The sequence below is a fragment of the Falco rusticolus genome, chromosome 13 (genome assembly GCF_015220075.1).
Source record: "Falco rusticolus isolate bFalRus1 chromosome 13, bFalRus1.pri, whole genome shotgun sequence".
Lineage (NCBI taxonomy): Eukaryota > Metazoa > Chordata > Aves > Falconiformes > Falconidae > Falco > Falco rusticolus.
In genome coordinates this window covers 10,502,896-10,530,312 of record NC_051199.1, presented here as the reverse complement: position 1 = coordinate 10,530,312, position 27,417 = coordinate 10,502,896, and the positions used below count along the sequence as shown (strand labels likewise).

Sequence of the window (27,417 nt, the reverse complement as noted above, 5' to 3'; positions counted from 1 at the left end):
GGGCGGGGGAGCGCGGCTGACGTCAGGCGCGGCGAGGGCGGTATAAGCGGGCGCTGTCCGGGTGCTGAAGGCGGCAGCGGCGGCGGCGGGAGCGGCGCGGGCAGGTGGGGGCTGCGCGGGGCTGCGCCGGGCTGCGCGGGGCTGCGCGGGCAGGCAGGGGCTGTGCGGTCAACGCGGTCAGGCAGGGGCTGCGCGGTCGGGCAGGGGCTGCGCCGGGCTGCGCGGTCAGGCAGGGGCTGCGCGGTCGGGCAGGGGATGCGCGGTCAACGCGGTCAGGCAGGGGCTGCGCGGGCAGGGAGGGGCTGCGCCGGGCTGTGCGGCGCGGCCGGGGTGCGGGTCTTGGGGAGCCCTGCGCTGTCCCCCCTCGGCTGCCCGGCGGGGCTCGGCCGCCAGCCCAGCGGGAGGGGTTCGGTTACACAACGAGTTACGGCGGAAAGTTGTTGGGGCTGTAGCTGATGTTGCAACGAAATACCTGTCTGTGAAGTACAGCCCTGTAACTGTATAGACAGATGTGTGCGTACCGGCACGGCTCCTGGCTGAAGCCGGCAGGTGCAGCCCTCCTGCTTGCGGTTGTGTTCAGGCGCGTCAAAATACCGGCTGAGAGGTTCCCTTGGGTGCAAACACCACCTGACTAACTTTCTGGATGTATACGTACAGAACCAACCGTTAGATTCGTTCAGAACTGCTTGGGGGTTAGGGTTCTTTTTTCCCTTCTCCTCACCCCGTTGCTATTTTGTTCATGTTTTGAGTTCCTTGCACAGGGTTGACCCTTTATATATATATTTATATATATATATATATATATGTATATATATATATATACACTGCAGTCATATTATTTATTGCAAAAGTAAATGGGAGGAAAAGCATGGAATATATTTCTTTATTTTCATTACGGTAAAACTGCTGTCGGATTCCCCCTCAAACTCTTAGGGCAGGGACTCATCCATAGGAAAGCTTTTGAATTTTCATTGCCAGTTTTCCCTGGAAACATTACATTCACATCAGAGACAACTGCTGAGTGAGACTCAGCGAGCCAATTACTGCTACCATGGAAACATCCCAGAAAGAAGATTTATATTTTTTTTGTCTCTTTTGGGGGGAACTTCTGTCAGGCTGCATTGTCTTTGTGCATGCGAAACTGTGAACTTCATTGCCTCATTTTATAAACAGGAACTTCTACATTTGTTGGCCAAAAGGTGATTTTCCCATTTGTTAGGTGCTAATAGAAGAGAAACCACACTCCCCATCCAGGCTAGCTTCACAGTCGCCCATCTGCAGACAAAACAGCCATTTTAGCGTATTGCCCCAGAGGCACAGCGGAGAATGTTTTACTACAGGTCCTAAAGGTAGTCTAAAATGTCCTTTGTTTCCCCCAAAATATGGAAGGAAAGTCTGAAAGACTAGGGAGGAGTCCTCTTACCCTAGATAACACGTTCTGTTTAATGAGAAGATTTTATGACCTGAAATCAAAGCTTTTAAAAGGAATCATTCCCAAACCCATTTGTCAAGGCTTTCAAGTATCATCTACCACTAAATTAGATGTGAATATTGATCTAGAGACAGATGCACCCAAAATATGTAGAGAGAACCCAATGACCTGTTATCCTTGCAAAGGAAATACCCAGCTGAGCAACATCCTTGTGGAACACAAAACTAAACTTTGCGTGGAGATGTGCATTTTGATTTTAATGGGACGCTGACAGCTCTTACAAAGGCTGTAACAATACAGAATGCAGCGAAGGAGGTTGAGTTCCTGGTCTCTGTGAGTGGGAGGTGCCTGGCAGATAATTATGGAACAACTCTCCCTTCCCCCACCCCTCCGAGAGGACAGTTTCTCATGCACTAATCAAACTAGCTCTGTTAATAACCAGTCTCTCTGCTGGAAAAAGAAAGTCTGAATTTCATTTATTTGCTACAATAAGTAGCAAAGGGCTTTTTTTCCCCCCCATGGAGATATACATTTCTGTATAGGACTGGTGCCTTTTCTGTGACAGAAAATAAAGCGATGCGTTGGCTTTGTTTCAGGGCAAACTCAGATCTGGAGGGTGGGACCTTCTAATCAGCTGTTCCAAACTAATCCTTTGTGAAATCAATGCTCAAACGCATCTGGGCTTGGGTGGTCAGAAATGTTGGGGAAATGGTTTGCTATTACAGCTGTTAGCTTGCCCAGGCATACCGAGGGGGGAAAAAGCAGCCCTCTGAACTGATACTGCTTTAATTATTTAGTTAAGCCACATTATGTTAGGAATGAAAACTAAGCGAAAAAATCTACGAGTGAGCTGAAATGACCGTACCCACCCTCACTTTCTACTTAGAGCAACGTGCAAATAGCGGTATACATAGCTCTTTCAGTCTGTCATGAATTGCCAGCATCTCAATAGGATGCTTTTACCGAGCCAAAACCCAAGGAACCCAAATAGGTCAATTAATCAAAGCAGTTTATATCTTTATCATTTCTTTCTCATTATTGTACTTTATTTGTTAATGTAACTGGATCAGAAAAGAGTCTAATCTGCCTCACGGCGCCAGCGTATCAGTGCCTGAGCATCTCCTAGGAGATGTGCGATGGCAATTTTCCCCTTCACTGGGTGGAGGGTGCTCAGCTCCCCGCAAGACTGGGCTTGTGTGGCTTTATACTCACACACAGCAGCGCTGTGATCTTCATTCAGCCACAGGCATATTTTTCCCACTTCTGTTCCAGAATTTATTGTTGGCTACCATAAGCTGGGCAGACAGACTAGGCATGGGCTTCTACTGATCTATTCTAACTGAATTTAGCTCACTTTTGCCAATGGCCACGTTTCTGCCTGTCCTGGGACCTGATTCAATTTCTGCTGAAGTGAACGAATGAATGAAATCATCACTCAGAACCTACCTACTTGAGCTTATTTCCAAGATGGGGTTTAAAGGATTAAATAAAATTATGTTGTACCTTTAGGATAAATTGTAGTTTGTCCTTTATATAGGAGATCATTGCTCTTAGGAAAATGGTTCACTCACAGAAGATCTTAAGTAAAATTCACCTATAATACAAATAATGTATTATTTTTTACAAAACAGCAAAAAAGGAAGTAATAACACTAACAACAGATAAACTTGCAAGTCATTTTATATGCCATGTTCTCCACTTCATAACATTAATTTCATTGCAGTCTAGCATCATTCAGCGGTATCACCCTGGCATGAAAGTAGATGCCCTATGGAATAATCTTACAAAAAAATTTTGTATGCAGTTTTAATATTAATATTTTGAGCCACATTTAAATATATGGATATACTGATTTCACCATTTGAATATATGGATATACTTATTTTACCATTTGGGTCCTTCATTTTCATCATAAAAATGTCATCCAGATTCCTTTATGGGGATTTCATGAGCTATAATGGATTTCTATTTTATACTTTCCTACTGCCATTGGAAAACTGATGTTCATAAAGTACATTGAGCATAGAGACAAGCAATTTATAGCATAGGAAACAAATAGTTTCCAGTAAACTGAGGAATCATAGGAACAATTCAGAAAATCTCAAATTTCCACCAAAATACATGGCTTCCATATATGAGTAATATTAGGTTTCCATAACTAATACACAAGTGTAGCACTGGTGGTATGCTTCATGAGGAGTTCCAGTTTAAAATAACAATTGCTATTTTGCTTCTTAGTTTCCTAAGCCTGTCTCCATATGTTAACTGCTTCTTTTTTCTTCTTTCTTCTTTATTTCAAGGAAATATTTTAAACATGGCAGAAACGAAAGCCTTCCAGCTTGGAGCAGCCTACGCTCTCACCTTTTTCTTTGTCCTAATCTGTTGGGTTGATGCAGCTTCCTTCCAGCAGCACCAGCTGCTTCAGAAAGATCCAGACTATGTAATGAAAAACTTACAAAGGTTCCCAAATCCCGATATGATCAAAGCTTTGGAATACATAGAAGATCTTCGCAAGCAAACTAACAAGGGAGAAAGCAGCCCTGATTACAACTCTTATCAAAGTGTCCCGTATCTCCTGCAACAGAAAGAAAGCAAAGATCAGGTTCATCTACCAGATAATTTAAGGGATTCTTTGACTGAAGATGAGTCCCAATGGGTTAAGGTAATGTTGGAAGCTTTGCGGCAAGCTGAGAAAGAGTCGAAAGTTGGCCCAAAGGAGAATAAACCTTATGGTCTGAGTTCGGATAACAACTTTCCAGCTGGAGTAACTGACGATTACGAGGCTTACAAGTGGCCTGAGAGGTGGCAAAAATATCTCAAAATGCCACTTGGGCACTATGAAGACAGCTCAAGAGACAGTCCTTTCAAGCGCACTAATGAAATAGTGGAAGAGCAATACACACCCCAAAGCCTTGCGACACTGGAGTCTGTGTTTCAGGAGCTGGGGAAGATGGCAGGACCTAGCAACCACAAGAAAGAAAGGCTGGATGAAGACCAGAAGTTATATACGGATGATGAAGATGATGTATATAAAGTGAATAACATTGCCTATGAAGATGTGGTTGGAGGAGAAGATTGGAATCCCATAGAGGAAAAAGTGGAAAGTCAAACCCAGGAAGAGATAAAAGATAGCAAAGAGGAAGTTGATAAACATGAAGAGGAGATTGACGACGAAATAAAAAGATCAGGGAAACTCAGCTTCCTTGAGGACGAAATAAGAAGAGAAAATAAAGATCAAATGTCAGAGGATGTTTCAAAGCTAATGAATTACTACCTGAAGAGGCTGATGGACGGTGCTGGGAATAGGAAATTAAGGACTGGTGGGGTACCTGAGGAAAAAAGAGCACCCACATTTTTGGATAAGCAACTCGATCCTCAGTCAATATCTCAGCTGATAGAAATCTCAAGGAATTTACAAATTCCTCCTGAGGATTTGATAGACATGTTGAAAGCTGGCGAAAAAAAGCAGCTTCAGAGTGAAAGGCTGGAAGCTGAGCAGGAAGTAGAATTCCCAGAAGACCTCGATGAGATCGCTGAAACCAATCTAGGACAGAGTGACATATTTAAAAATAACATAAACTCTAAAAATGGGTACATGAAGCAGCCTCTTAATGTTATTCCAGATAATCTACCTGAAGACCTCAATATTGAAGATATCGTCAGTCTTCTGGGAACTGACAACTTAGCTAATCAGAATCCCTCCTACTTACTAAATCGTCTTAATCAAGAAAATGATTTGCCAAGACTGTCTTACATTCCCAGAAGACTGAAAGGACACCTGTTTCCTAAAGCTACATGGATGACCGATTTGGAAAGGCAACAAATAGAGTATGAGAAACTGAACAAGAAGGATGAAGAGCTGGCTGATTACTTGGCAAAGGTGCTGGCAAAATATCCTGAAGTTATCAACATGAACCAGATGAAACGTGTCCCTGTTCCAGCTTCTGAAAGCGACCTGCAGGAAGACGACCAGCTGGAGAAGGCCATCAGAGAGCACCTCAGTCAGCTGGGACCACAGGAGGCTGCGAAGTTGGCTTCGCTCAGCAAAAGGCTTTCCATGACCGGGGAAACTGACGAGACGCAGAACAGGCAGTACCTGGATGAGGATATGCTAGCAAAGGTGCTAGAGTATCTAAAACAGGAGAAATCAGAGCTTGAAAGAGATCACATTACTAAACGGGCAATGGAAAATATGTAATTGTTCCCCAAATATTATTTCTCTTCAATGTGTTGACTTCTATCCCAATTCAGTTGTGATTTATTCCCACTCTCCCACTAAACAACCTATGGTAGACTACTTACCATTGAACAGTCTGCATACCTTTCTCAGAGCTGTTATATTGTTTATTGATATATATGTCATAAATTATGGGGCAAACAACAAATTGCTTCAACTGTTTTAAGAAACAATTTAATGAAATCAAGTTAAACTACAATATGTAAACAAACCACCTTTGCATTGTTAATAAAACATGATAAATGAAGAGTGACAATTATAAGTTGAAATTTTTAAGATTAATTGGATTATTTTGTTACTGTCTGTAGTGTTTTTTGTGGAGTACTGAATAAAGAAATAAAGCATTATATATATAGTTTTATTTACAAGGCTTTTTCTATTCAGTGTTTTATTGTTGATGAATAAATTATTTCTGGACAATAGACTGTGTTCCTTTGTGGCAGTTGATAAAGTCTTACTAATTCGGAACGGAAACATGTATTTTTGCTTCTACAGACAACTCTTCTGGAGTGTATTATTTTACCATAGAATAAGTTGGTCGCATATACTTCTGGGTTTCTGCGCTGTAAGAACACCGACTGGCATCACCTTTAGGGCAGTGTGTACATGAAGAGCTTGCTGAAGTCAACCAGGGAAGTAAATGCATTAACTTTTCCAAAATTAGGCCCCACATAATTAATGATTATGTATCTTTTGGCAGCGGGAGGAAGATAAACGGTCCGTCCAGCTGAGACAGACTCTATGATGAAGCTCTAAAATAATTAAAAATTAAACTTTTGCAGGCGAGCGGCAGCAGCTCTGGGAAGCTGTGCTGGCGCAGCTGGGAAGCACTGCCTCTGGGTGCCTGGGTGCCTGGGCACCTTGCACGGTGCTGCCACAAAGACAGGATGGGCTCCAAGGCCAGGCAAGCACAGAACACATCCTGTGGGGAACATCGCGTTTTTGTCTAATAAAAACATTATTTCCCATTTCATGAAATGACCGGTACATGTATACATAAGTATATATATTATTCACTACATTACCTGGACACTTGAGATGTCTCCTGAGCTCCAGTTAAGACCTGCAGTGGATGTTCTAGAAAAGCTCCGGCTCTTTTACAGAAGGAACGGTGCTTGTATAATATGACTCAGCCATGACTTTCACTAGGACAGCTCAGACATAGGTGTTTCCAGGATTATAGTTTAAAAGTGGCTTTCCCTGTAGAATTCTTCAGCTTCGTGGGGTGGGGATGCTTTTCGGTGAGGCAATGTCTAATGAGCCAAGTACAAAGGCTGCAGAAATAAGACTTCATCGTCAGTGTCACCGTTACCCCGAGCAAGCACAGACAATGGGAGTTCTGTCATTGCTCTTGCTCTGGGCCACAGCAAATCCTTCATTTTCCTCTTGCATGGATGAGTCAAAACACTAAACATGAAACAAAAAATACAAGAGTCAAAATCACTTATGTACATCAGGGAAGGACAAACCTGTTGCCCTTCGAGACGCACTTGGTTGTGACACTAAGAACTTGGAATCACTTCATTTTACTCAAAACAAAACTGTGCTTTAAACAAATAATATTATTTTATCACTTTGATTCTTAATACTGTTATCCTGCTTGATCCTAATACTGCTCGTGCAATCCTCATAGTCCAGAAAAATTTATTTTGGTCAAATCAGTAACATTTCATACTTAAACATGTAATGCATAAAACCGGGGAAGAGTAACAAAACCAAGAGTACTGAGACTTAAATGAATGTTTGCCGTTTTCAATGAACAAGTTTCACAATTTTATATTTCCCTTCTAACAGCATATTTTAACAGGAGACTTGACTTAGTGCCCTTACCCACACACAGAGTGCCAAAGCCTAACGCTGTAGCCTACTTGCTAGACACTGTTTTTTACAGGGCTGTAGATAAATGACTTTTTTTTTCTTTTCTTATGAGAGAAAAATAATTAACTCATATAAATATTTTCATAAAAGGAAATAACGGGCAGCACAAGGCTGTGAGACAGCCCGAGATGCCCGGCCGACACAGGCGTTGCTCCGCAGGCGACAGATGCTGGGAGGGGACTCAGCAGCTGGTGCCATAGCGTGGGCTGTGCATGCGTCTGGCTCTGCTGGGCGTAGTGAGGGCATCTTCCCACCGCTTCATCTCACATAGCAGGTGAGGAATGGCTTGCCAATCTCTGCAAAATATCTTTCCCAGAAGAAGAGGGGTTTTTTTGGAAAGGCCGGCTGCACAGTTTCAGCTGCTGTCCAGGAACAACAGCCCCTCAGGAGCAACCTGCTGTCCCGTGGCTGAGCTCTGCGAGGGACCGAGGGCTCCATGATGTTGACACAGAAGAACTTGTGTTCCTGCAGCCTCCCAGGCCCAGACATCTCATCTCCTGGACATGCTGCAACCTGCGTGCTGCAGCGTGGGGCTGCCACTGTGGAGCAGCAGGAGGTTGTGCAGGACCTCGGTCACTCACACCTTCGATTACTCACAACTTCAATGGAGGCGTATAGTGGTTCCAAACACTATCATGATACCAGACTAAATCAAAATACCTTTGGCAGGCCTTGGGCAAAGCTCACCAAAGATAACAAACCTCCCCGGCCCTTGCACAGGCCCTGAACAGCACATTTCTCCTGCTCAGACAGCGCAGGACGAGCAGGACACCAAGGTGGCTCTGAAGGGGTTTTCCCGTGTTTCCCTCTTGCAGCAGCAGCCTTAAAGCACATGGGCGTCTGTGTGCCCTCTGCCCCAGCTCTGGGCAGAGAGTAAAGTCACCCATCAAAGCTAACACCTTGCACTGCTTGTGCCACCACACAGCCATGGTACAGTGCACGTTGCTGGTTTTGTCCTCATGGCTAAAACAGATGAGTTTAATTTTCACTGTGAAAAACATAAGATTGCATATTTTTTTCCTGTTTTGCTGCCCTCCTTTCTTTCAATGGTGTCACACCAACCTGGTGAAGTTCCCACTGACTGGAAAAGTGGAAACATAGCCCCTGTTTTTAGAAAGGGAAAAGAGGAAGACCCAGTGAACTACAGGCTGGTCATTCTCACCTCTGTGCCCAGCAAGGTCATAGAGCAGATGTTCCTGGAGACTATGCTGAGGCACATGGTGACAGCCAACATGGCTTGCTAAGGGCAAATTGTGCCTAACAAATTCGGTGGCCTTCTATGACAGGGTTACAGAGTTGGTGGATGAAGGAAAAGAAACTGACATCATCTACCTGGACTTGTGCGATGCCCTTGACACTGTCCTGCATGACATCCTTGTCTCTATAATTGGAGAGACATGCATTTGATGGATGGACCACCCAGTGGATAAGGAATCGGCTGGATGGTCACACTCAAAGAGCTGCAGTCAATGGCTCGATGTCCAAGTAGAGACCAAGTGGTGTTTCTCAGGGGTCAGTATGGGGACCGGCACCATTTAACATCTTTGTCAGCAACGTGGACACCAGGATTGAGTGCACCCTCAGCAAGTTTGCAGGCTTGAGAGCTGGGCCTGTACAAACCTCAAAGTTCAACAAGCCAAGTGCAAGGTCCTGCACACGGGTTGGGGCAATCCCAAGCACAGACACAGGCTGGGCAGAGAATGGACTGAGAGCAGCCCTGAGGACAAGGACTTGGGGGTGTTGGCTGACGAGAAGCTCAGCATGACCCAGCAATGGGCACCTGCAGCCCACAAAGCCAACCGTATCCTGGGCCGCATCACGAGAAGCGTGGCCAGCAGGTCGAGGGAGGGGATTCTCCCCCTCTGCTCTGCTCTCGTGAGACCCCCTGCAGTGCTGCCTTCAGCTCTGGGGCCCCCAACGTAACAAGGACATGGGCCTGTTGGAGCAAGTCCAGAGGAAGCCACGAAGATGGTCAGAGGCTGGAGCACCTCTCCTAGGAAGACAGGCTGAGAGAGTCGGGGCTGTTCAGCCTGGAGAAGAGAAGGCTCCGGGGAGACCTTATGGCAGCCTCCCAGTGCCTAAAGGGGCCCGCAGGAAAGCTGGGGAGGGACTTCTGACAAGGGCATGGAGTGACGGGACAGGGGGAATGGCTGGAGGCTGGAGGAGGGCAGATTTAGATCAGGTATTAGGGAGAAATTCTTTCCTGTGAGGGTGGTGAGACACTGGCCCAGGCTGCCCAGAGCAGCTGTGGGTACCCCATCCCTGGCAGTGCCCAAGGCCAGGCTGGACGGGGCTGGGAGCAACCTGGTCTGGTGGGGGGTGTCCCTGCCCATGGCAGGGGGGCTGGGAATGGATGATCTTGAAGGTCCCTGCCAACCCAAACCATTCTATGAATCTACCTCTTTAGCTGATCTCATTCTTTCCTAAAGGAATGATTCCAGCAAAGGGACAGAGGTTCACAGGTCCCTGTTTCAGCTATTATTCCTTGAACATATGCCAGGCAATAAAATATCTAATCTACAAGGCATACAGAGGACCTAGAAGAGATGCCCCACAAAAGAAACGTGGTGAAGCGTGGTAGTTTTAAATTTCTCAGCTTCATTTCCCTTCTGCCACAGCCCACAGCACTCCCTTCCCCCGGGCCACCCCGGCTCCCATGTTGACTAACGCCCTGGGAAACTTCATGGTATAAACGCTGCCTGCAGACTCTTACCCAAGAACAGCTCAATGAAAGGCGTGGATACCAGAATGAATTTGCATCTGAGGAACAAGAGGTACAAATTTACCCATAAAAGGACAGATTCTTTCAGAGACCGCGTAGAAGAAGAAATAAGCCTTGGAAAATCCAAACCTTGGCATGAGTAGCTACATCACTTTTTAGAAGACCATCTCACTTACAGGGCGTGCAAGCCATTAGGGACTTTGTTGGTTTTGGTTCATCTTCATAAATAAGAAAAGGGTTTTGGAGCTTGAAATAACAGATTTGCATGTTGTATAACGGAACTACGTGGAAGTTTCAAGCTGATTTCAAGCTAAAAAGTGACATCAATACCCTTTCTTCTTCTAGTCACAGAAAGCAGACAGCTAACCTCCCTGTGAAGTGCCTTATTTCTAACAAATGAATCTTCAATCCCGTTTTGAAATGAAATGAGCAAATATTAAACAGCAGCCCCTTGGCGGCTATAGCTGCCTCTTGCTATGTAACCAAAGCTCCTGCAGAAGAGCAGATAGTTATATCTGAACATGCAAGACAGCATTATCAAAATTTACATAGTTCACGAGATCTGCTCCATTAAAGCACTCCAGAGCAGCCCCCTGGCAGAGAGGCTGTGTGGTGCTTAATTGTTCTTAACAGCCACAGCCACTTCTGCTTTCATTTGTGTTTTGTTTTCCTTATGAGTGTAGTGGGACAAACAGTCATGATGTTAATAATACAAACAGAATACATAATCTGTAACAGATACACTATCAAGCTTATTATTATAATTATATACAAAATAAAGTGGCCACCCTGCAATTTTTACTCAGGCAAAGTAAGGAGCAGATTTTTAATTCCTCTTTTGTGCTACGATCTGACAGCATCCCAGATGCAGCTGGCTTGTTCTCTCTGTTTATCAGTGGCTTTCGTCCAGCAAAAAAAAAAAATGTTTCTGCTCCTCTTAAAACCTACAGTAAGCTTGACTGCATCCTCATATTTCAGGTCCTCCCCAACAAGCATATTGAACAGGAATTCTGCATTTGGTCTGAATATAACAAGTTGCTGAACACCTTCCTCAAAACCCAAAGGATTTTGGTTTTCTACATATACCAGAATTCATTGTGTTGGCAACCATGAGTTAATATCTTTTTGGTTTTGCATTAATTCACATGCTACTGCAAGTGTTTTGTTTACATCTGCATCTTGATGGCTCCATTATTTTATCAGCTGGGGTTCTTAAATGAGAACATTTTTTGATTCAAAAATTAATGTAAGCACATTACCTCATCTGAAAAAATCTGATTGTTGCAATTGTTTTTTTTCTAATAGGGTACTTCCACATTGCAGTGGAAGGGGTTTGAGTCACATGCAATATGACAGTCACTAGTATTTCTCAAAGCACTTTACAAGATACCTTGCTTTGCAGACAAAGCGACATAAGCCATCTATAATTTTCTCAGCACGGCAAAGGGCAAGCCGAGACTGGAACCTGGGCGACCTGAGCCATGCATTGCCTCACAGCCTTATTCTGCTATTCTTGCTGTTGCTAGCTAACGAGAAGACTTGTGGCTCAAACCTGCTTCTCCAAGCAAACCTTACCCAGACCAATCTTCCATTAATTAAGGTCAAATATAGCATTGTGGGAGTGGAGGACTTCTGTGGACAAGAGTCGTGTGCAGTGATGACTGCCATGTGGGAACGGCATTCCCTGGGGCATACTTTACCTCCCCCCAAGGCACACAACACCAATCAGTGGGTATTTACCACATGATGCATAAATCTGTACAGACACAGCTGGATTCCAGCTGCACTTTGCATTTGTTCAGCCACCCAGTTGCCTCCAGAGAGGCTTATCTGAGCTGCAAGCAACTCCCGTTAGCAGCAGCAGGCAGGTGCACAGCCTCTAGTGCATAAAAAGTGGAAAGGAGAAGCCTTGAATCAGAGCTGATTATCTGAAGGGCTACGTTATTCCTGACTTTTGGATCATTCAAAAACATTTGAGATTGTTAATAATTCATTTGCAGATGTTGCAGAGCTCTAAATGTGGCTGATTAAATGCATTTGACATTTCTCTTGAGAGAGGCTGTTATTCCAGGAAACCACTCAGTATCTGCAAATGTCTTGGAATTAGCGTACTCAAAATTACAGATTCACTTACAATGTTTTCCCCCAGAAAGGAAACAAAAGTGACCTCTGATTCCAAGTGTAACATACACTGGTGAATAACTATAGGACAATTATTTTACATTCAGTAGATCTGCTATGTAATGACTAGCGGTCCAACGCAGAGAGCTCTGCCTTCCTCTGCTAAGACAAAAACCTGCAGACAATGAGCCATGCAGGTCCTACGTGCCTGGGGAGGAGAGAGAGAAAATGGTTGTTTGGCAGCTCCCCAGCTCCTACAATTGCTGCTCCTTGATATGCTTCCCAAAAACCTTCCTGGCATCTGCCTAAAAATAGGGCCCCTGGCTTTACCCTGGCAGAAAAGCCAGCCTCTCGTGGGGCGGCTCGGTGGGAGTACTGCAGAGCAGCCAAGACCTCTGGGCTGGATAAGCAGGGTACAGGGTAGGGTCTAAAAGAAATAATGAGATTTATACCACCTTTGTGGCTGCCTGATTATGTCACCAGATCTGAGTACACCAGAGTTGTTTGGCTTCATATGTAAACCAGAGTAAACCTCTCCTGGTGTAGCTGTGGGGTGCAGTCTGTGCCACCCCATTTAAATGTTTAAATGAGAACTAAGCCTTTGCCCAACACTGAGCATGTATTTTTCAAGCGGGTGACCCACATCAGGACAGTTGTCCTACTACTCTGCTTACTGCAGTCAGCACCACTGGGGCATCTCATCTACTGGAGATGGTGGGATCCATCCCTGCCAGAACTTTGCTCAGGGTCACCTTGGTAGAGCCTTTTTTGGGTTATTTTCCTCTTGCCTTAAGCTCGTGCCAACACACAGAAGAGGAGGCACACTGTGCATGTCTTGAGATTTCCACGTAAAACACACGGTCATTCTTTACTGTCTATCAAAATTCTTTCCAAAACCATACTTCCTTTAAGTGGAACTTTTTTTCCAGCTCGAATTTTAGATTCCATTTAGATTCACGTTGTAAATCTGTTGCCCCTAAGCACAAAAAGAAACCTCTCAGTCCTACTTCCCTGCCTCCTCTTTGACTTAAGAGGTGTCAAACTGTTTGGATGAGATGCAACATAAAATTTCTGCAAGGACCACATTTTCCACCATGGCTGTGTGTTTTGCCACCTGCTAAATAAATGTCAAAGCAGAGCAACAAACCACTTAGACACTACCAGTACTTGTACTCCCATATTAAGTATGTAAAAGCCAGGCCAGGAACGCTATGTACAGACACAGAAAAGATAAAAATAAAGATAAATCATTAAATGGGATAAACCCAGCATTCCTTGCTTGTCATTCATGTGGCATAACAAGAGGAGGTGCATCAAATCACTGCAAATAAGTTTTGGGATGCAAATGTAATCTGACAGGAAAACTGTTTCCCACAAGGTTAAATTTACTCAGATCCAAACACAATCAATTGATTTTCTTCTTACAAACACAAGTGCAACAAGGTAGAAACTTTGCATGAGTGACTAGCACACTGAAGGAGACCTAAGAAAAAAAATAAACCTGAAAATGTTATTCTGTATGTAAGTCTGAAACCACCACCACATTCCTATTCCACCAGTTAATTTAGACAGCAGAAATGTTGTTACTGAACAAACTCACAGGTCCTTTAGTTCCACCCGTAGCCCTGGCCTTTGCTTTCCTAGAAACAATAGTCAGGTTGAACTTTGTTTACATGTATTTTTGGCTTTCTAATTTCAATTTAAAAACCACCAGCCCCCCTGGCTTTCTCCTCACCAGAGTGCATGGGCTGAAGCTGGTGCCACCACAGTCACACAAACCTTTAGGGATGGCTGGGGCACAGCGGCTGCTTTAATACCACAAGGTTGTCTTCTGCAGTCCTGAGCCTCCCCCTCACAACAAAGGAGTTGTTTCATCCAAAGGATCTTTAACTGCTGGGAAGAGCTCATGGATATTTCTATTCTAGAAAAAAAATACTGTTGAAAATGCCACAACTATGAACAACAACAACAAAAAAGAATTGAAAGGCAATTTATCAAATCCTCAAACTTTGTAATGTCTTTCTTACTTGTTGGAAAAAATACAGGTTTTGTTTTAGTTTTACACTGTTTCTCCTCTGCCCCTTCCAGAGTCAGCACATCGTGCTTTGCTGATCCTATGCAAGAATTCAAAGCCACCAGCTGCTTCCCGATCTCGCAACACCTTTTACATTAGTCTTATTTATATCTGACACAACGCAGGTGAATCTAACAACTCCACATAATTCTGTACTGTATAGAGCTATTTGTTCCTATGCCGGTAATTTTTCTGATATCCCATATAATGAGGCCATATTTAAGCTGAAGCTCCTCCCCAACACAACCAAGATGCAGGAGAAGAAACTGCGAACCCAGCCTCCACTGCTGATGGACCAATGTTCCATGCAGCCTTTGCAGCCCCATCTCCCCCTCCCTAACGTGGGAATAATCAGGGACACCCGTGTAAATACATTGAGACATGCTGACAAACGCATAGCTAACTCATATAGTTCACTATGTAATTAAAACCCCCACTTTGCATAGGGAGCCACAGAGCAAGTCTGATTTTCTTCAGCATTGCTTTGGCCATGAAGTTCCTTTAAGGTGAGTGTAATATGCCCTCTGCGGAGCCGATTGCTGCTTCACGCATAGATGGCCACATCACACTCCAAATCTCTAGGCTCCAAACTAAGATGCTATTTATAGATTCCCCCTTAGCCCTCCCGCCTGCCTTCCAAACAGGCTGAAGTATCACCTCTGAAATACAAAACTCTGTTCAAGCACAGAGATGAGAACAGAGGGGATGCCAAGTAGCCTGGACATTAAAAATATGCTAAGATAAATTGTTGCAGGCAGATCAGGTCCCTGAGGAACAATATTTTGACAACCTTCCAAGAAAATTCTGAAGTGCAGTCAATATAATCAATACTATGCTCAAACACCTCTTCCCATCCATCCGATCTATGAGTAGACTGCCAGAAAATTGGATTAGCCTTATTTCATTAACCCTGCTAAAGGCAACGTTTACATTTTTAACTCAATACTGGTTGCTCTCCGAAATGCTCTCCAAAGCCAGGTGATGAATGAGCCTGGGGAGGCCTCCCATCCCTATCACTTGGCTACCACCACCTGCCACAGGGAAGATAAATAGTAATAGTAATAGCGTGGCCGTGTCGCGGACCGATGGACTTGCCTAGGGGAAACAGGACCGGCGACTGCCTGCAGCCCAGCGGAGCGCCGAGGAGCCCGGCTCCCTTGCACAGCCTTAGGCTTCAGGGAGCCTTCCATCTCTGAGCTGGCACCTTGGTGGTGACTTTCCTGGCTAACTCATTCGTTAACCGAGTTGTGTCATTTCCTTTTCTTCCATTTACTATCCTCCTGGCTAAGCTCAGTACATGACTCAGTAAGCCTGGCTTAATCATCTTCATTTTAAATTCTGAGTCTATTTCATTGCTGATGAAGCTCTTGCTGACCACCTCCTACAGATACAAATATCCAGAATGGAAAAAAAACTGGCATTTCGCCTTTGGATCATGGATATTTTTTAAAATTAACTCCTACGCTACAGCACCTTTCCAAAAAAGTAGCAAAAAGCAGCAGCAGACTGTCTTATAAATATATAAAGGACATGACCTTTCAAAAATACATACTTTACATATCAATCTGTGAAGACAGGGTAGAATTTAGTTGTCCTATGCCAAGAGTGTTGGCATATTTGCCTTCTTCCTAAGGAAATGACTTTGCCTTGTAACTCACCTTTTATAGTGCACACTTTTCTGCCTGTGTAATTCATTACCCAGTACTCGAACTCCTCAATACTCTAATGCCAATGTCCTTAGGAAATGAATGTTTTAATAGTCTTCTTGATGAACACATGTTTTGTGGCACCTGGAAATAGATGTACTATACTTCTAGGCTAGATGCATATTTTACCTATTGAGTTGTATATTTCAGTAGCTGTGGCTTTCTTCCTATGCATTGAGATGGAAAAATAATTTACACAGTCATTTGCTTGACAAGATATGATTATTTGTCCTCCTACATATCCTATGAGTACAAAGTTGGATTTATAGCTTCCTCTTTTACTTTACATCTTTCAAAAGCCAAGTAACGGGGAATGCATTGCTGTAGCAATTCTTGGGTGAGCACAGGAACTGTAATATGCGTGTGTGTATAAAAAAAAAAAATATATATATATATACACACACCCCTTATAACAAAGGCTATTGGGATGTACAAAACAGCAGGTGATTTAGTTAAGGTGCTGCTACAGACAGGGAAAAAAAGATGGAAGGTGAGCAAGCAAGTCCCTGCTCAGCATTCACAGGTTCGGAATGAGGTGTGGGGGGACCTGTTCTGCCACCAGATGTGACTTGGGCAGCAGATGGGTCTTCAGCTTGACTTTCTCACCAGGAAGGCACCACCTCTGGCTAATCAGTGCTTCCAATACTTATGCAGGTTTCTGGTAAAAGAAACCATAGCTAGGAATATTATTCTCCCAAAAATATTATGAACTTTGGAGCTGTGAAATAATTGGGCCGCCTGAAACTGGGCATCTACATGAAAACAGCTCATCTTTCAAAGCTGCTGTGCCTCAGCATATCTAAGAAAACGCTGAAAACACCAGTCTTTGTTTTTCCTTATAAATAGAGACATTGCATACTGGGGCAACTTACTGCACTCTGCTGACTTCATCGAGCACAGAGGATTTGGCCATCTTGACAAATATTTACACAGAGTTAGAATATCCTACAGGTCTATTCATGTTTCAGAGTGTGACAAATGCACGTGCACCCAGCATCTCTGGTGAGCACCCGTCCCTGCCCAGGACAGCTTGCCGCCTCCCCTCATCCCGCCAACAGCAGGCAGCAATGACTGACATGGCATGGGGACACGGCTGCGACAGGACCACCTTCCCTGACCCAAGAAAGAGGAGATCCTAAGGGGAAAACAGCTGAAGTCTCCATGAAAACATCAGACGTAGCACAGTTTCACTAGGAACACGCTTGCACGGCTCCTTGAAACCCATTCATGTCCTCCACTGTGTTCATACACCTTGTGTAAACAGGTAGGGCCCAACTCTCCCGTCTGGTAGACCTGTGCCATTCCCACTGAAGCCTGTGGGAGCTGGTCTTTCTCAGAACAAGCCTGGGATCCTGATTCGGGAATCTCACCTGGGAGTGCGGCGAGGTGGGGAGCACTCCCAGGGGACCGGAGCTGCTGCCCCAGCCCTCCCCTGCCATGGGTCACTGCCTTCAGGCTGGCTCTGCAAGTTGCCTTTCTTCATCAGCCTGATTAGCTTCATGATTACCCAAGTCTGGGGAAAACAGAAGGTAAGTGGCTGGGGCCACAGAAGGACAGATTTGCTTATAGGTCATCCACGTTACATTTTCTCCGATGCCTATATGAATCAAAACACAAAGACTCTCCAACTGACAAAACCCCAAACCCTTCATTTTACACAACACAAATTTTTACACAGATCTTGAAGCTGTTTTTAAAGCTCTTCTATAAAAATGAAGTACAAGCTGAAGGTAAGAACCATATCAAGATGAAATGGACTATATTCTCTTGAAAATTCCCTCTCTGTTTAGCTTCTGAGGGTTTTTTTCTTTTTCAGGAATCTGCAGAATGCTTTGCTCTAATAGGACTTTCCTTTTTTCAGCAAAAATAATATCTTGTTTCAAGAAAAGAAAAGATCACCCACCTCTTTTAACCTAGGAAGCAGAAAGTAGGATCCTCTTCCCAGATGTTTCTGTGGCCGACAGCATCTGTAACAGGCTTCCTGCTTTCCTTCTTCCAAGAGAATTACTGAAGATTTAAATATCATATAAACATGGTGAGACACAGCCCTACACAAAACATTCTACATCAAAAATAAAGTATCTTCCCCTGCTGGAAAGTATTGTGATTCCAGAAAAGTCCAACAGGGATCATTAATGATTACAGCATATAGCAGCCATAGTTCTGTTCCCCAGAACAAGCCAGTTCACTTTCTTCACCTGTGATTTGAAATTTGCTGTAATTTTCAATTTTGTGATGCTGGGAGAGCAGTTCAGCTGACTTGTAAGGCTCATTTCAAGAATACAGTTCGATCTAGCAAGTAATTTGCAGAGACCATCCCCCTGATTGCAGTATGTTTTCCTGGCCATTGCAGAAAGCACAAAGGGACGAGGAAGGCAGAGGCATTAGCGACCCCACATAATCCGCTCTAACACAGAATGAGATTGTAAGTGGATATATTGAAGTGCTGAAATGCCAATTAGCTACTTTAATGTATATTATTCTTTTATTTATAGGGTGGTTCTTCTTTAGGCCTGAAATTGCTGTCGCTCTGATGCTAGCACCGAGTCATGAGAGAAATGACTCACAGAGCCAGATTACTGCGTCTGCAAAGGATGGCGTGTTCTGGAGACTAACCTGATGCTACAGCGCTTGCAGGAGATCTATACATACGTGTGTGTATCTGTCAGGTGAAGCAATTCCCAAGGGACTTTTTGGTGAAGCATCTCCAACATGCTCACAGGGCTTGAGAGCCACTCATACCAGCAGCTACAGCTTTGGGTAAGCATCCCTCCCCTTCTCTGCTCTTCCCGGCAAGTGCCGGAGGCCCCTTTCGGTGAGTTCACCCTTTCCCAGGCACTTCAGCAGCTCCTCCAAGCCCCGGGTGAATCCCATCTCAGTGGGGTGGGCAACACAGCAGTTTGGTGGGGGAAATGCCGTCTGGAAAGCTTATCCATCTGGTCCTGCTCTATCAGACTGTTCCAGTCACTGGTGCTTATGTTTCTTGCCTACCTTTAAAAAGCCAAGTCTATAATTTAGCAAACATGACCCAGCAAAGAGTAAACAGGCCGTGTTATCTTTAAAGAGAAGTAGCTGGAGGCTTTCCAGAAAAATCTGGAGCTTTTTGCTCTGTTGTTTTCTTCATGACACCCCAGCTGAAACCAAACCCACAGGGTCAGCTTCATGCATGGCCACACGAGCTTTCCCAGCCATGCTCCCCATGGCCCTGAGGAACACAAGCTTTTCTCACCTGTGACTCAGCACCCCGAAGTGCTGCTCTCCCCTTTCTTCATGGGCTTCCCATGCATCCCACCAGCACCAGCCACAACACCCCCCCTATCTGGCTCCGCTGGCAAGTAGAAAACGGCATCTGGGAGTCTGTGGGCTACTGCAGAGGATACATGTCAGTCCAGGAGAGAAAGAGGTCCATTGCTGACCAGCCTGACCAGAAAGTGCTGCAGTCCATGCTGACGTCAGAAAATGGCTAAGAGACCGCAGACTGAGTAAGAGGTGATGGTATGCACCATGCACACAGGCAGAAACAGGCTGATCAGTTCTTGGCTGAGATCATATAACACAATAAATACAAAAATAGGATCATAACTGCATCAGACTTCGTTTTTTCAGTTCAGGTTCCAGGGGTGGAAATACTAAAAGTACTATGGTCAATTCGTTACCAAATGTTTTTGCAATATCTAAAGCAACTTCACATGTCCATAAGACAGCTCACAAGTCCTTTTCTGGATGGGGTTCAGAGTATTTGCTGTTACTGGGAAAATACTTTGATTTAATTACGTTCTTCTTTCATCTTTTGCAGAGCTGTAGCAGAGTCCATTATCACTTGCCTAGCTGTACTCTGCTAATAGATGTCTACAGAGAAATTTATGGTGAAAACCTGCTTGCACTGAGCTCAGTGGGACTCCACCACTGTCAGTATCTCCTGGACTTTCCTGGTCTTTAGTGACAATGCCTGTGAAATAGGTCCTGTCCCTAAGGCAACACTCTAAAGCTCCCTCCTGTTTCTAATCCTGTTCCTAAGCTTTTAAATCTTATGTTAAAATCTGCCTTAACTGGGCATTACTTCCAAACCCTTGGATCTAGAAAAGAATTTGCTGTGTTCCTACATTTAAAATAGAAAAATTGCTCAAGATTTTGGTACAAACAACGTAGCTGTATCAGGACACTTACAGCTACCAAGTGGGAGTTGATGTGATGACACAGACAGTTCCAGGACTGGCTCCTGGGAAGCTCTCTGCACGTAGGTAGGGAGGTACAGCTAAAGGAGGATCATTGGAAAGCAACAGAACTAAAGGGCACCCAGCATATGTGCTCACCTCCAGAGACTCCAGGCAGTCATTACCTTCTCTTGATGTTTTCCAGCATGTGCAAAGAGGCAGGCTGGTGCTGTACCAGTCCTGATGAGATACTGGCTCCTGTTGGCAGCAACACCTGCCTCTGCACCATTAGTCACTCACATGGGCATGTGCAGAATGACTCTGGGAACTTAGGAGAGATGGCAGTATAAACTGTTCTTCAATTTCCAATTTTGTTATCATTGTTCACCTGGTTTGCTTGCTTGTCTCATGTCTCCGAGGCCTGATCTCGAGAGCAATTTTTCTGCTGGGTGATTTCTTTCTGCAGAACCATTTGCCTTTCTCAGGCTGATTGTGTGCGTGGAAATGAAATTCTGTTGAAACAAATTCATTAAAAGAAGATTAGTAAGATTAGTTGAACTATAATTGGTTTGTGCCTTCCTTGCTGAATGCAAAGAATTGTGCTATATAAACAACAGAGCCAAGGGCCAGCCCTTTTCTGGAAGCGTCTGACATTGCTCCATCTATTCTGGCTCTATCCGAGCTATCTACCAGAAAAGGGCTGATACCTTCTGCAAGTTCCTGTTGCTATACATTCACACACGTGCAGGAAAAAAGGACTTTTGTGGCAAGAGAGAAATTTCAAATTTATACAGCGCAGCACTGCTTTGTTTCAGGAAGGGGGGCTCAGGGTGACCGCTCTCATCAGCACAGCATGCCAGGCAAAGGGGAGCTTCATTTCTAATGCGCTGAAGCTGTGCAACCACCAGCGATTGTTCTGTGCCGATAATGGAAAGACAGAGGCATTTCTAGCTTCCCTCCCCTAAGACTGCCAAAGCTGGCTTCCAGGAGTGCCTTAGCTACTCACAGCCGCTCTCTGAATTGCTCCGGCAATGGGTTTCCCACCCCAGGGCTCTCTCAGAGCTTCTGGGACTGCCTGTGGTACTCAGCCATGCATGAGCGCTGTGACCTGTGTCTTCTCATCCACACACAAACCCATTAGCTGGAGCACTGAGTACCCTAACAGGAACCGAGCATTTTCCCTGACACCAGAGCATCAGCTCGGCTCTGGGCTGGGCAGAGGGAGGGCAAGTTCTAGCAGTGCTTTAAAACAAAGGCAGGAAAAAAGGGCTTATCACACCCGTGCTGCCCCACACATCCCCTCCTCTCCAGCCTATGTCATGGGCTGCTCCTGCTCTGCCCAGCCAGCCTCACTGCCACAGTGCTCTCTGCCACCTTCTTGTCCCTGGCAGGAGGAGGAATGGCAGCAGATTCCCAAGCTCAGCACCAGGAGAAGGAAACAGAGGGTGTCTGGGGACTGGAAGAGGCCAGGCCTAACCGGGAGCTATGGATCACACAGGAAAAAAAATCCTCCCAACTGAATCGTGCTTACCTCAGCTGCACTGGAAACCGCTACTGCGTGGTTGATGCTAAACAGGGTTTAGCTCTTTATAGAAATAGCTGTGATCTTCCCCCCCTTGGATTTTCTGCTGCCTGCTTTTGTTTTCAGCTCAGGGGAGGGGGGAGGGGGGGAAAGGCAAACAAGACAACAGCAAAGAAAGAACAAAACCAAAGCACAGCAGGTCAGGAAGAGCAGAGAGAAGGCAGATCAGGAGCTCCTGTCCTTGCCATCCCAGAGCACACAAGCAATCAACAACATTAAAAGCAGCAAACACAGAACTGGGGCAAGGAAGAGCTGTTTCAAGGAACATGTAATTAGATGAAGGAACACAGCGCTGCGGATGGACATTCAGGGCGAGGACATAGCAAAATTTGAACAATTATCTGTATAACAAGAATAACAGAGTTTTAATAGTTAATGACCTTGTGCATGTGGAAATGATGTAACATGGCATGTTCCCCGGTTAAAGCCATTCAGGATTAGGAGAAACCCTATTAGAGACGCAGACCAGCCCTAACAGCCAACAGCAAGGTTCCCCAGGCCTGCCTGGGAGGTGCTTGGAGCTCCAGGTTTGCTGAAGCGCCATTTGACAAGATGGACCATGGGCCCGCTTTGCCGTAGCCTCACATTGCCCTATTCATCGTTATGTTCCCGTTATACCTACGGTGCATTGGGACGAGCACAAGTGGCCACAAACCCACCCAGCCCCACCGCTTGCCTGCCTGGCCGCACACCGGTGCCTCTGGCTGCCACCAGTGCCTGGCTGCACCCACCTTTGGGAGGGAGAACAAATCGCGGATATGAAAACACTTAGGAGAGTATTTAGCAAATAGATTTCATTACAGTATATGCAAACTCCATTTGCAGCTTGAGCACACAAGAGTATTTATGAGAGGAATTTGCTGCTGGAGATAATGAGCCAGTTTTCACCAAAGTGTAAATCTGCCGGCTGCTTGTCGAGGCTCGCAGACTGTCAGAGCACAGATCATAGCTACTGAGTGCTCTACTAATAGCGTAAACAGTGATGACATTTAGAGTATTGTTTAACTGAGGGAGGAGATTTAAGTCACTTCTACAGTAATATCTAACCGGGAGTAAACCTCTACAGATCATAGATCACAACTCTGGCAGCAGTCTGTAATGTCTTTAAGCTACATCTTTAAATTATGAATAATGCTTATTAAAAAATCATAACTCTTAGTTGTGGCAAGCATCTCTGGGTAAGATGTCAGAATGATTAGAGCCCAGATCATGAATGCAGTGTCTGTCCTCATCCCATGGAACAGTTTGTAGGATGGACACACCCATTATAATAGTTTACTGCACCTCTTAAAACCAACATGCTGCAAAGTGCTTCCCGCCAATGATCTTTCCACTTAGGAATTGAGTTAAGCCCCTCCAAGTCTACAGCTGAGCAGCTGAGAACATGAGAAATGAGCAGGATGCATATTTTAAGGGAGTCCTTTGTAACTTTGAGAAAATTGTTTCCTCTAGGCAAAGATTTGCTTATCTTATAGCAAGGTAATTCATTTTCAGACAATGTGAGATAAACATAACATCTCCTTTCTGTCCCCACAGCCAAGAGAAAGTCCTCCATCTGTGCCTCTGAAACCAGGGTCATATCTGCGTGTTTATTTCTGCAGCAGTGCAAGAACTGTGAGAAAGAAAACCTCTGAGCAGCACCAGGTTATGTGAAAATTTACTAGAAGCCAGTGAGTTTCACTTTAAAATTAAAGTTAGTTTAGCCTTCAAATTAAAGTGCAAACAACTCCCACGTTGCTAAAGTCAACCTGAGAGTTGTGGCACATGTATCCCTAAACTTCAGTGAGAGCAGGAACACGGTGCATCCTTTTGTACAAGCTTGCACTGGTCCAGCCCGTCTCCCCTGTGAGGCCAGGGCAGCACAGGAGAGAGCGAGCAGAAGGCTGGTCGGATGGAGAGGCTTCCCTAGTAAAGCAGTATTACTGAAGAGTTTGTGAGGGCTGAGCTGGGTCCACAGAATGGTGGTGGGACCACTGGGGTGAGGGACTGGAGGGGTTTGGGTTTCTGAACTCAAAAGTGCCATCCAGCACTGTGGGGCACGGACACTGGCATGGTGGGGAAGAACTAAGGGCTTGACCACAGGGATATTTCTTCTCACAGAGTGTGTGGGACTTGCAGGCTGCAGTGATGGCGGGGAGAAGCACGGTGGCTCTGCTTGGCCCTGGCCGGGGAGGGGCTGGAGAGCAGGCACAGTGGCAGTGCCAGTATTTCTCTCATCACGCACACCAAAAATAGCACCCAGATTTACTGCAGGCTTTTTCTCCAACCACTTCTCTTCTAATCAGCTGCACAAGGGTCAGCCACCATCCGTGCACCACAGAGCAAGACAGAAATGCTGAACAAAACTGCCAGGTCACTTATTTAAGCTCAAGAGTTTAGTCTTCTGCCTCCCTGAGGGAGGAGCGGGACAACCTGTGGCCAGGTTAACACCGTAAGTGAATTAGCAGCACCATCCATAGGCTTGTAGAAGGAAAGAAAATCACCCAAGCAGCACCACATGAGGAGAGGAACTCCTGGCAGCTTAGCTCAAGCTTTCTGAAAGAGCAGCAGGCTGCAGGCAAGCAGAGCAGTCACAGAAAGCGGCAGGTATCATTTGCTAATGCATTTTGCCCCCCTGACAAATATAAAGCTTGTTAAAGGTGGAAGACCAACAGTGCTGAGAAATACGGGAAGAAGGGAAACTGGCAGCAGCAGCACGAGATTTCATATACCTCTGTCTAGAAGCTTTCCTCAATCTCAGAAATCCCACTCCAGCAAGAAGCTGTGATAGCCCCCTTTATATGGGGTTAGCTCCTGCTTGCAAGGGCTGCCTAGCTGCGTGAAAGCCTGTTTCTAAAGCCCTTTTCCACACATAACAATGTTTAGTAAACAGCCATTCTGTTGGACCTTGATCCAGCGCACTGGTGCTGGTTGGGCAGACTACGCTCGCTGTGGCCTGAGGTCTCGCACAATGGCACCTGTAGCACTGGGGGATCCCTCCTGCACCGAGCCTGGTCCTCTGGTGTCCCAGGCAGCCACTTTGTATAACCCCATTCATCAAATAAGCAACCACCAGGTCCTTACAGTGAACCACAAATGCAGTAGGCAGGTCCATCTGAGGATGGACCACAACACTCCTCCAAAGTGAGACCAAACCCCACATGAACATCATGCCCACCATCTAGAAGGACATGTGTCCTTTTCTTCTCTCTTACCTTTTCCCACCAGGGATGCACCACTGCCGACAGAACGTGGTTTCATGTGCAGGAGCTCTGTGCCTCCCAAATTACCTCGACCTGGAACAAAGGTGAAATGCTTTCTTGAGAAGAAGTACTGGGTGTTCCGCCCTGTGCAGGTGTGGGAGAGTCAGTCTTCTGTGGAGTGCTCCAAACACCAGACTGGCATGTCCAAAGGCATCACTGGTGGTACCACCCATACCTTGGAGCACTGGGTATGAGATGCAAATGCCGCTGGGTTTCTGCAGCACACACAGAAAATAGACCAGCAGCACTGTGGGACCATTCCAGGCTGCTGAGGAAGGTGCTCCATGGGTCTTGGGTATTGGTAAGCCTCAGGGATGCCAGGATTTTTGGATGTCTCATGTGTGTAGTCACAGTCCCAGCCTGACTAGTGTATTTTTCCTGAGGGTATGGAAGTCATGTTTACCTCCCCACTCTCTGCTCCAGCTGATGAGGAAATGCCTAGAAGGCAGCAAGAGTTTTTGGGGTGTGACAGAAGTTTGCAGCTCATCAACCTATGAGAGCACACCTATAACACGAGTATTTCTCAACCAACATTTAATAGGTTGCATTTACCACAAACTACTAACGTTAAAACAAGACAAACTGGTAAACACACCAGCTGCACCTCCCACTCTGCACAGCATCCGAGATGGCCAGTCTTCCTTTCTAGCAGCTTATTTCCCCTGAAGAAGCCAGCTGCCGACAAATGTCAGGCTCATCTGTTTTGAACATTAACTCTCTAATTCTCACTTTCTTGGTGGGCCTTTGCCATAGAAACCTTCCTTAGCAACAGGGAGGCAGAGCAGCAGCATCTCCAGCCAGAGGCATTAATGAGACAGCCTGGGTCCCTCTGCATGGCGCATCACCTCGCGCCCTGCCTCCCCAGCTTACCTTTTCCAGCAGGGCATAACTAATAGGTGAGAATTTCCAGCAGAATCGGGGTGTGGGGCAGGAGGGAAACAGCTGTGTGGGAACACCGTTTGGGGCCACTTTGAAGTCAGCCTTTGACAAAGCGCTCATGGTGTGGTTTATGACCCAGCTCGCCTGAGGGAATTTCTTGCATCTGTACCGCCCCAGAATGCCAAGGGTGATTTCTAATGTCTGTGGCCACGGGCACAGTGGGTGCCAAGAAGAGCCAAGAGGAAAGTGGGGAGGGGATGAGATTTGGAGCATCTCAACTCAGGCTCAGAAGCCACTCTCCCTAAGTGAGAGAGAAATAAGTAGAATGGCTCAGGACACTGAAAACAGCCTGGCGAGCTTTGTGGGAAAGGAATACCCTGACCACAGCCCCGTCCTGTGCCATCTTCTGTGATGCTCACTGGCCAGCAGGCAGTGGGCACAAGTGTATCTAAGACTAGGGGTAGCACGGCTGTCAGATTGATGCTCAGCTGCTCTGTCTTTATTCCTGCCACTGATTTCTGCTGTATCTCCACTTAACTGTTATTTCTTTTACTGGTTAAAAAAATCAGTATTTGCCTGTCTGATGGGAGGGAGGCTGTAAAGAGAAAATCAGTAGCATTTGTGATGTGCTGCATGCGTTAAGGGGCAATCCCTCATCCCTGTACCACCACTGGTATGTGGAAATGCAGGCAAGAAAAGCTAGCATATTCTTATTCCTAATCAAATTCCTAACCAAGTGGCATCCAGGCTGCAAAAGAGGTGGTGAAGGATCAGGGACAGTGTTGTTATTGCTTCTGTATCATCCTCCCCCCAGGTCTGTGCCTTTCTGTTCCCAATAACTTTATTTTGACAGACAGATAAAGCAGCAGGCGTGTTGCTCTGAATTTTCCATTTTTTCAGGGAAATAGCTGACTGCTGCTCTGCAGACAGGGGCAAGTTGGCTCTGCCTGTGCTTCAAAGCAGGTCTGGAGTGAAAACATCTTACCAAGAGTCCAGAGCCAAGCTAAAGCCAGTGATATCCCATTTCCCCTGCAGAGCCTGCTCATGTCCAGCCACCTTAGAGGTCAAGTGTCCTAACAAAAACCCTCCCCAGCTGCAGCTTCTCTGAAGAGCCAGCACAAGGACATGCACATACAAATATTGAGATGGCCAGTAACCGCCAGTCCCAGCTTAAGGAACCCATAACTTTATCTTTCCATTCCCTGACTCATCCTGTCACAAACACACCACGCAAACACTGTGCTGCTACCAGCATTACACCGTGACTCACTGGTAAACCTGCACTACTCTCATTTCCAAGCCTCCCTGCCAGGTTTTTCATTATCTGTTCTGCTGCCTGTGGGATCATCACCTGGAGGACGAGCCCTGGTGGTCAGCATCTCCAAACACC

The 27,417-nt window shown here is 45.6% G+C and overlaps 1 protein-coding gene and 1 long non-coding RNA gene across 3 annotated transcripts; one reads left to right on the top strand and one right to left on the bottom strand.

Moving 5' to 3' along the window:
• Positions 1 to 44: 44 nt before the first annotated feature.
• Positions 45 to 6,090, top strand: SCG2 (secretogranin II). 2 transcript variants are annotated; one of them, XM_037407385.1, is made up of 2 exons: positions 45 to 104; positions 3,733 to 6,090. In XM_037407385.1, exon 2 carries the CDS (start codon positions 3,747 to 3,749, stop codon positions 5,628 to 5,630), a length of 1,884 nt encoding a protein of 627 aa, XP_037263282.1. In that variant the 5' UTR covers positions 45 to 104; positions 3,733 to 3,746; the 3' UTR covers positions 5,631 to 6,090. The 2 variants fall into 2 exon arrangements, with proteins under 2 accessions (XP_037263282.1, XP_037263283.1); XM_037407386.1 differs by lacking the exon at positions 45 to 104 and adding an exon at positions 135 to 153.
• On the bottom strand, positions 869 to 26,277 carry LOC119156929. Its single transcript, XR_005107318.1, has 7 exons — positions 25,324 to 26,277; positions 25,101 to 25,181; positions 20,713 to 20,836; positions 18,074 to 18,177; positions 6,695 to 7,076; positions 2,936 to 3,026; positions 869 to 1,275 (listed from the first exon to the last, which is right to left on the bottom strand). It is a non-coding gene; the product is annotated as an uncharacterized LOC119156929 (long non-coding RNA).
• Between the last annotated feature and the right edge of the window lie 1,140 nt (positions 26,278 to 27,417).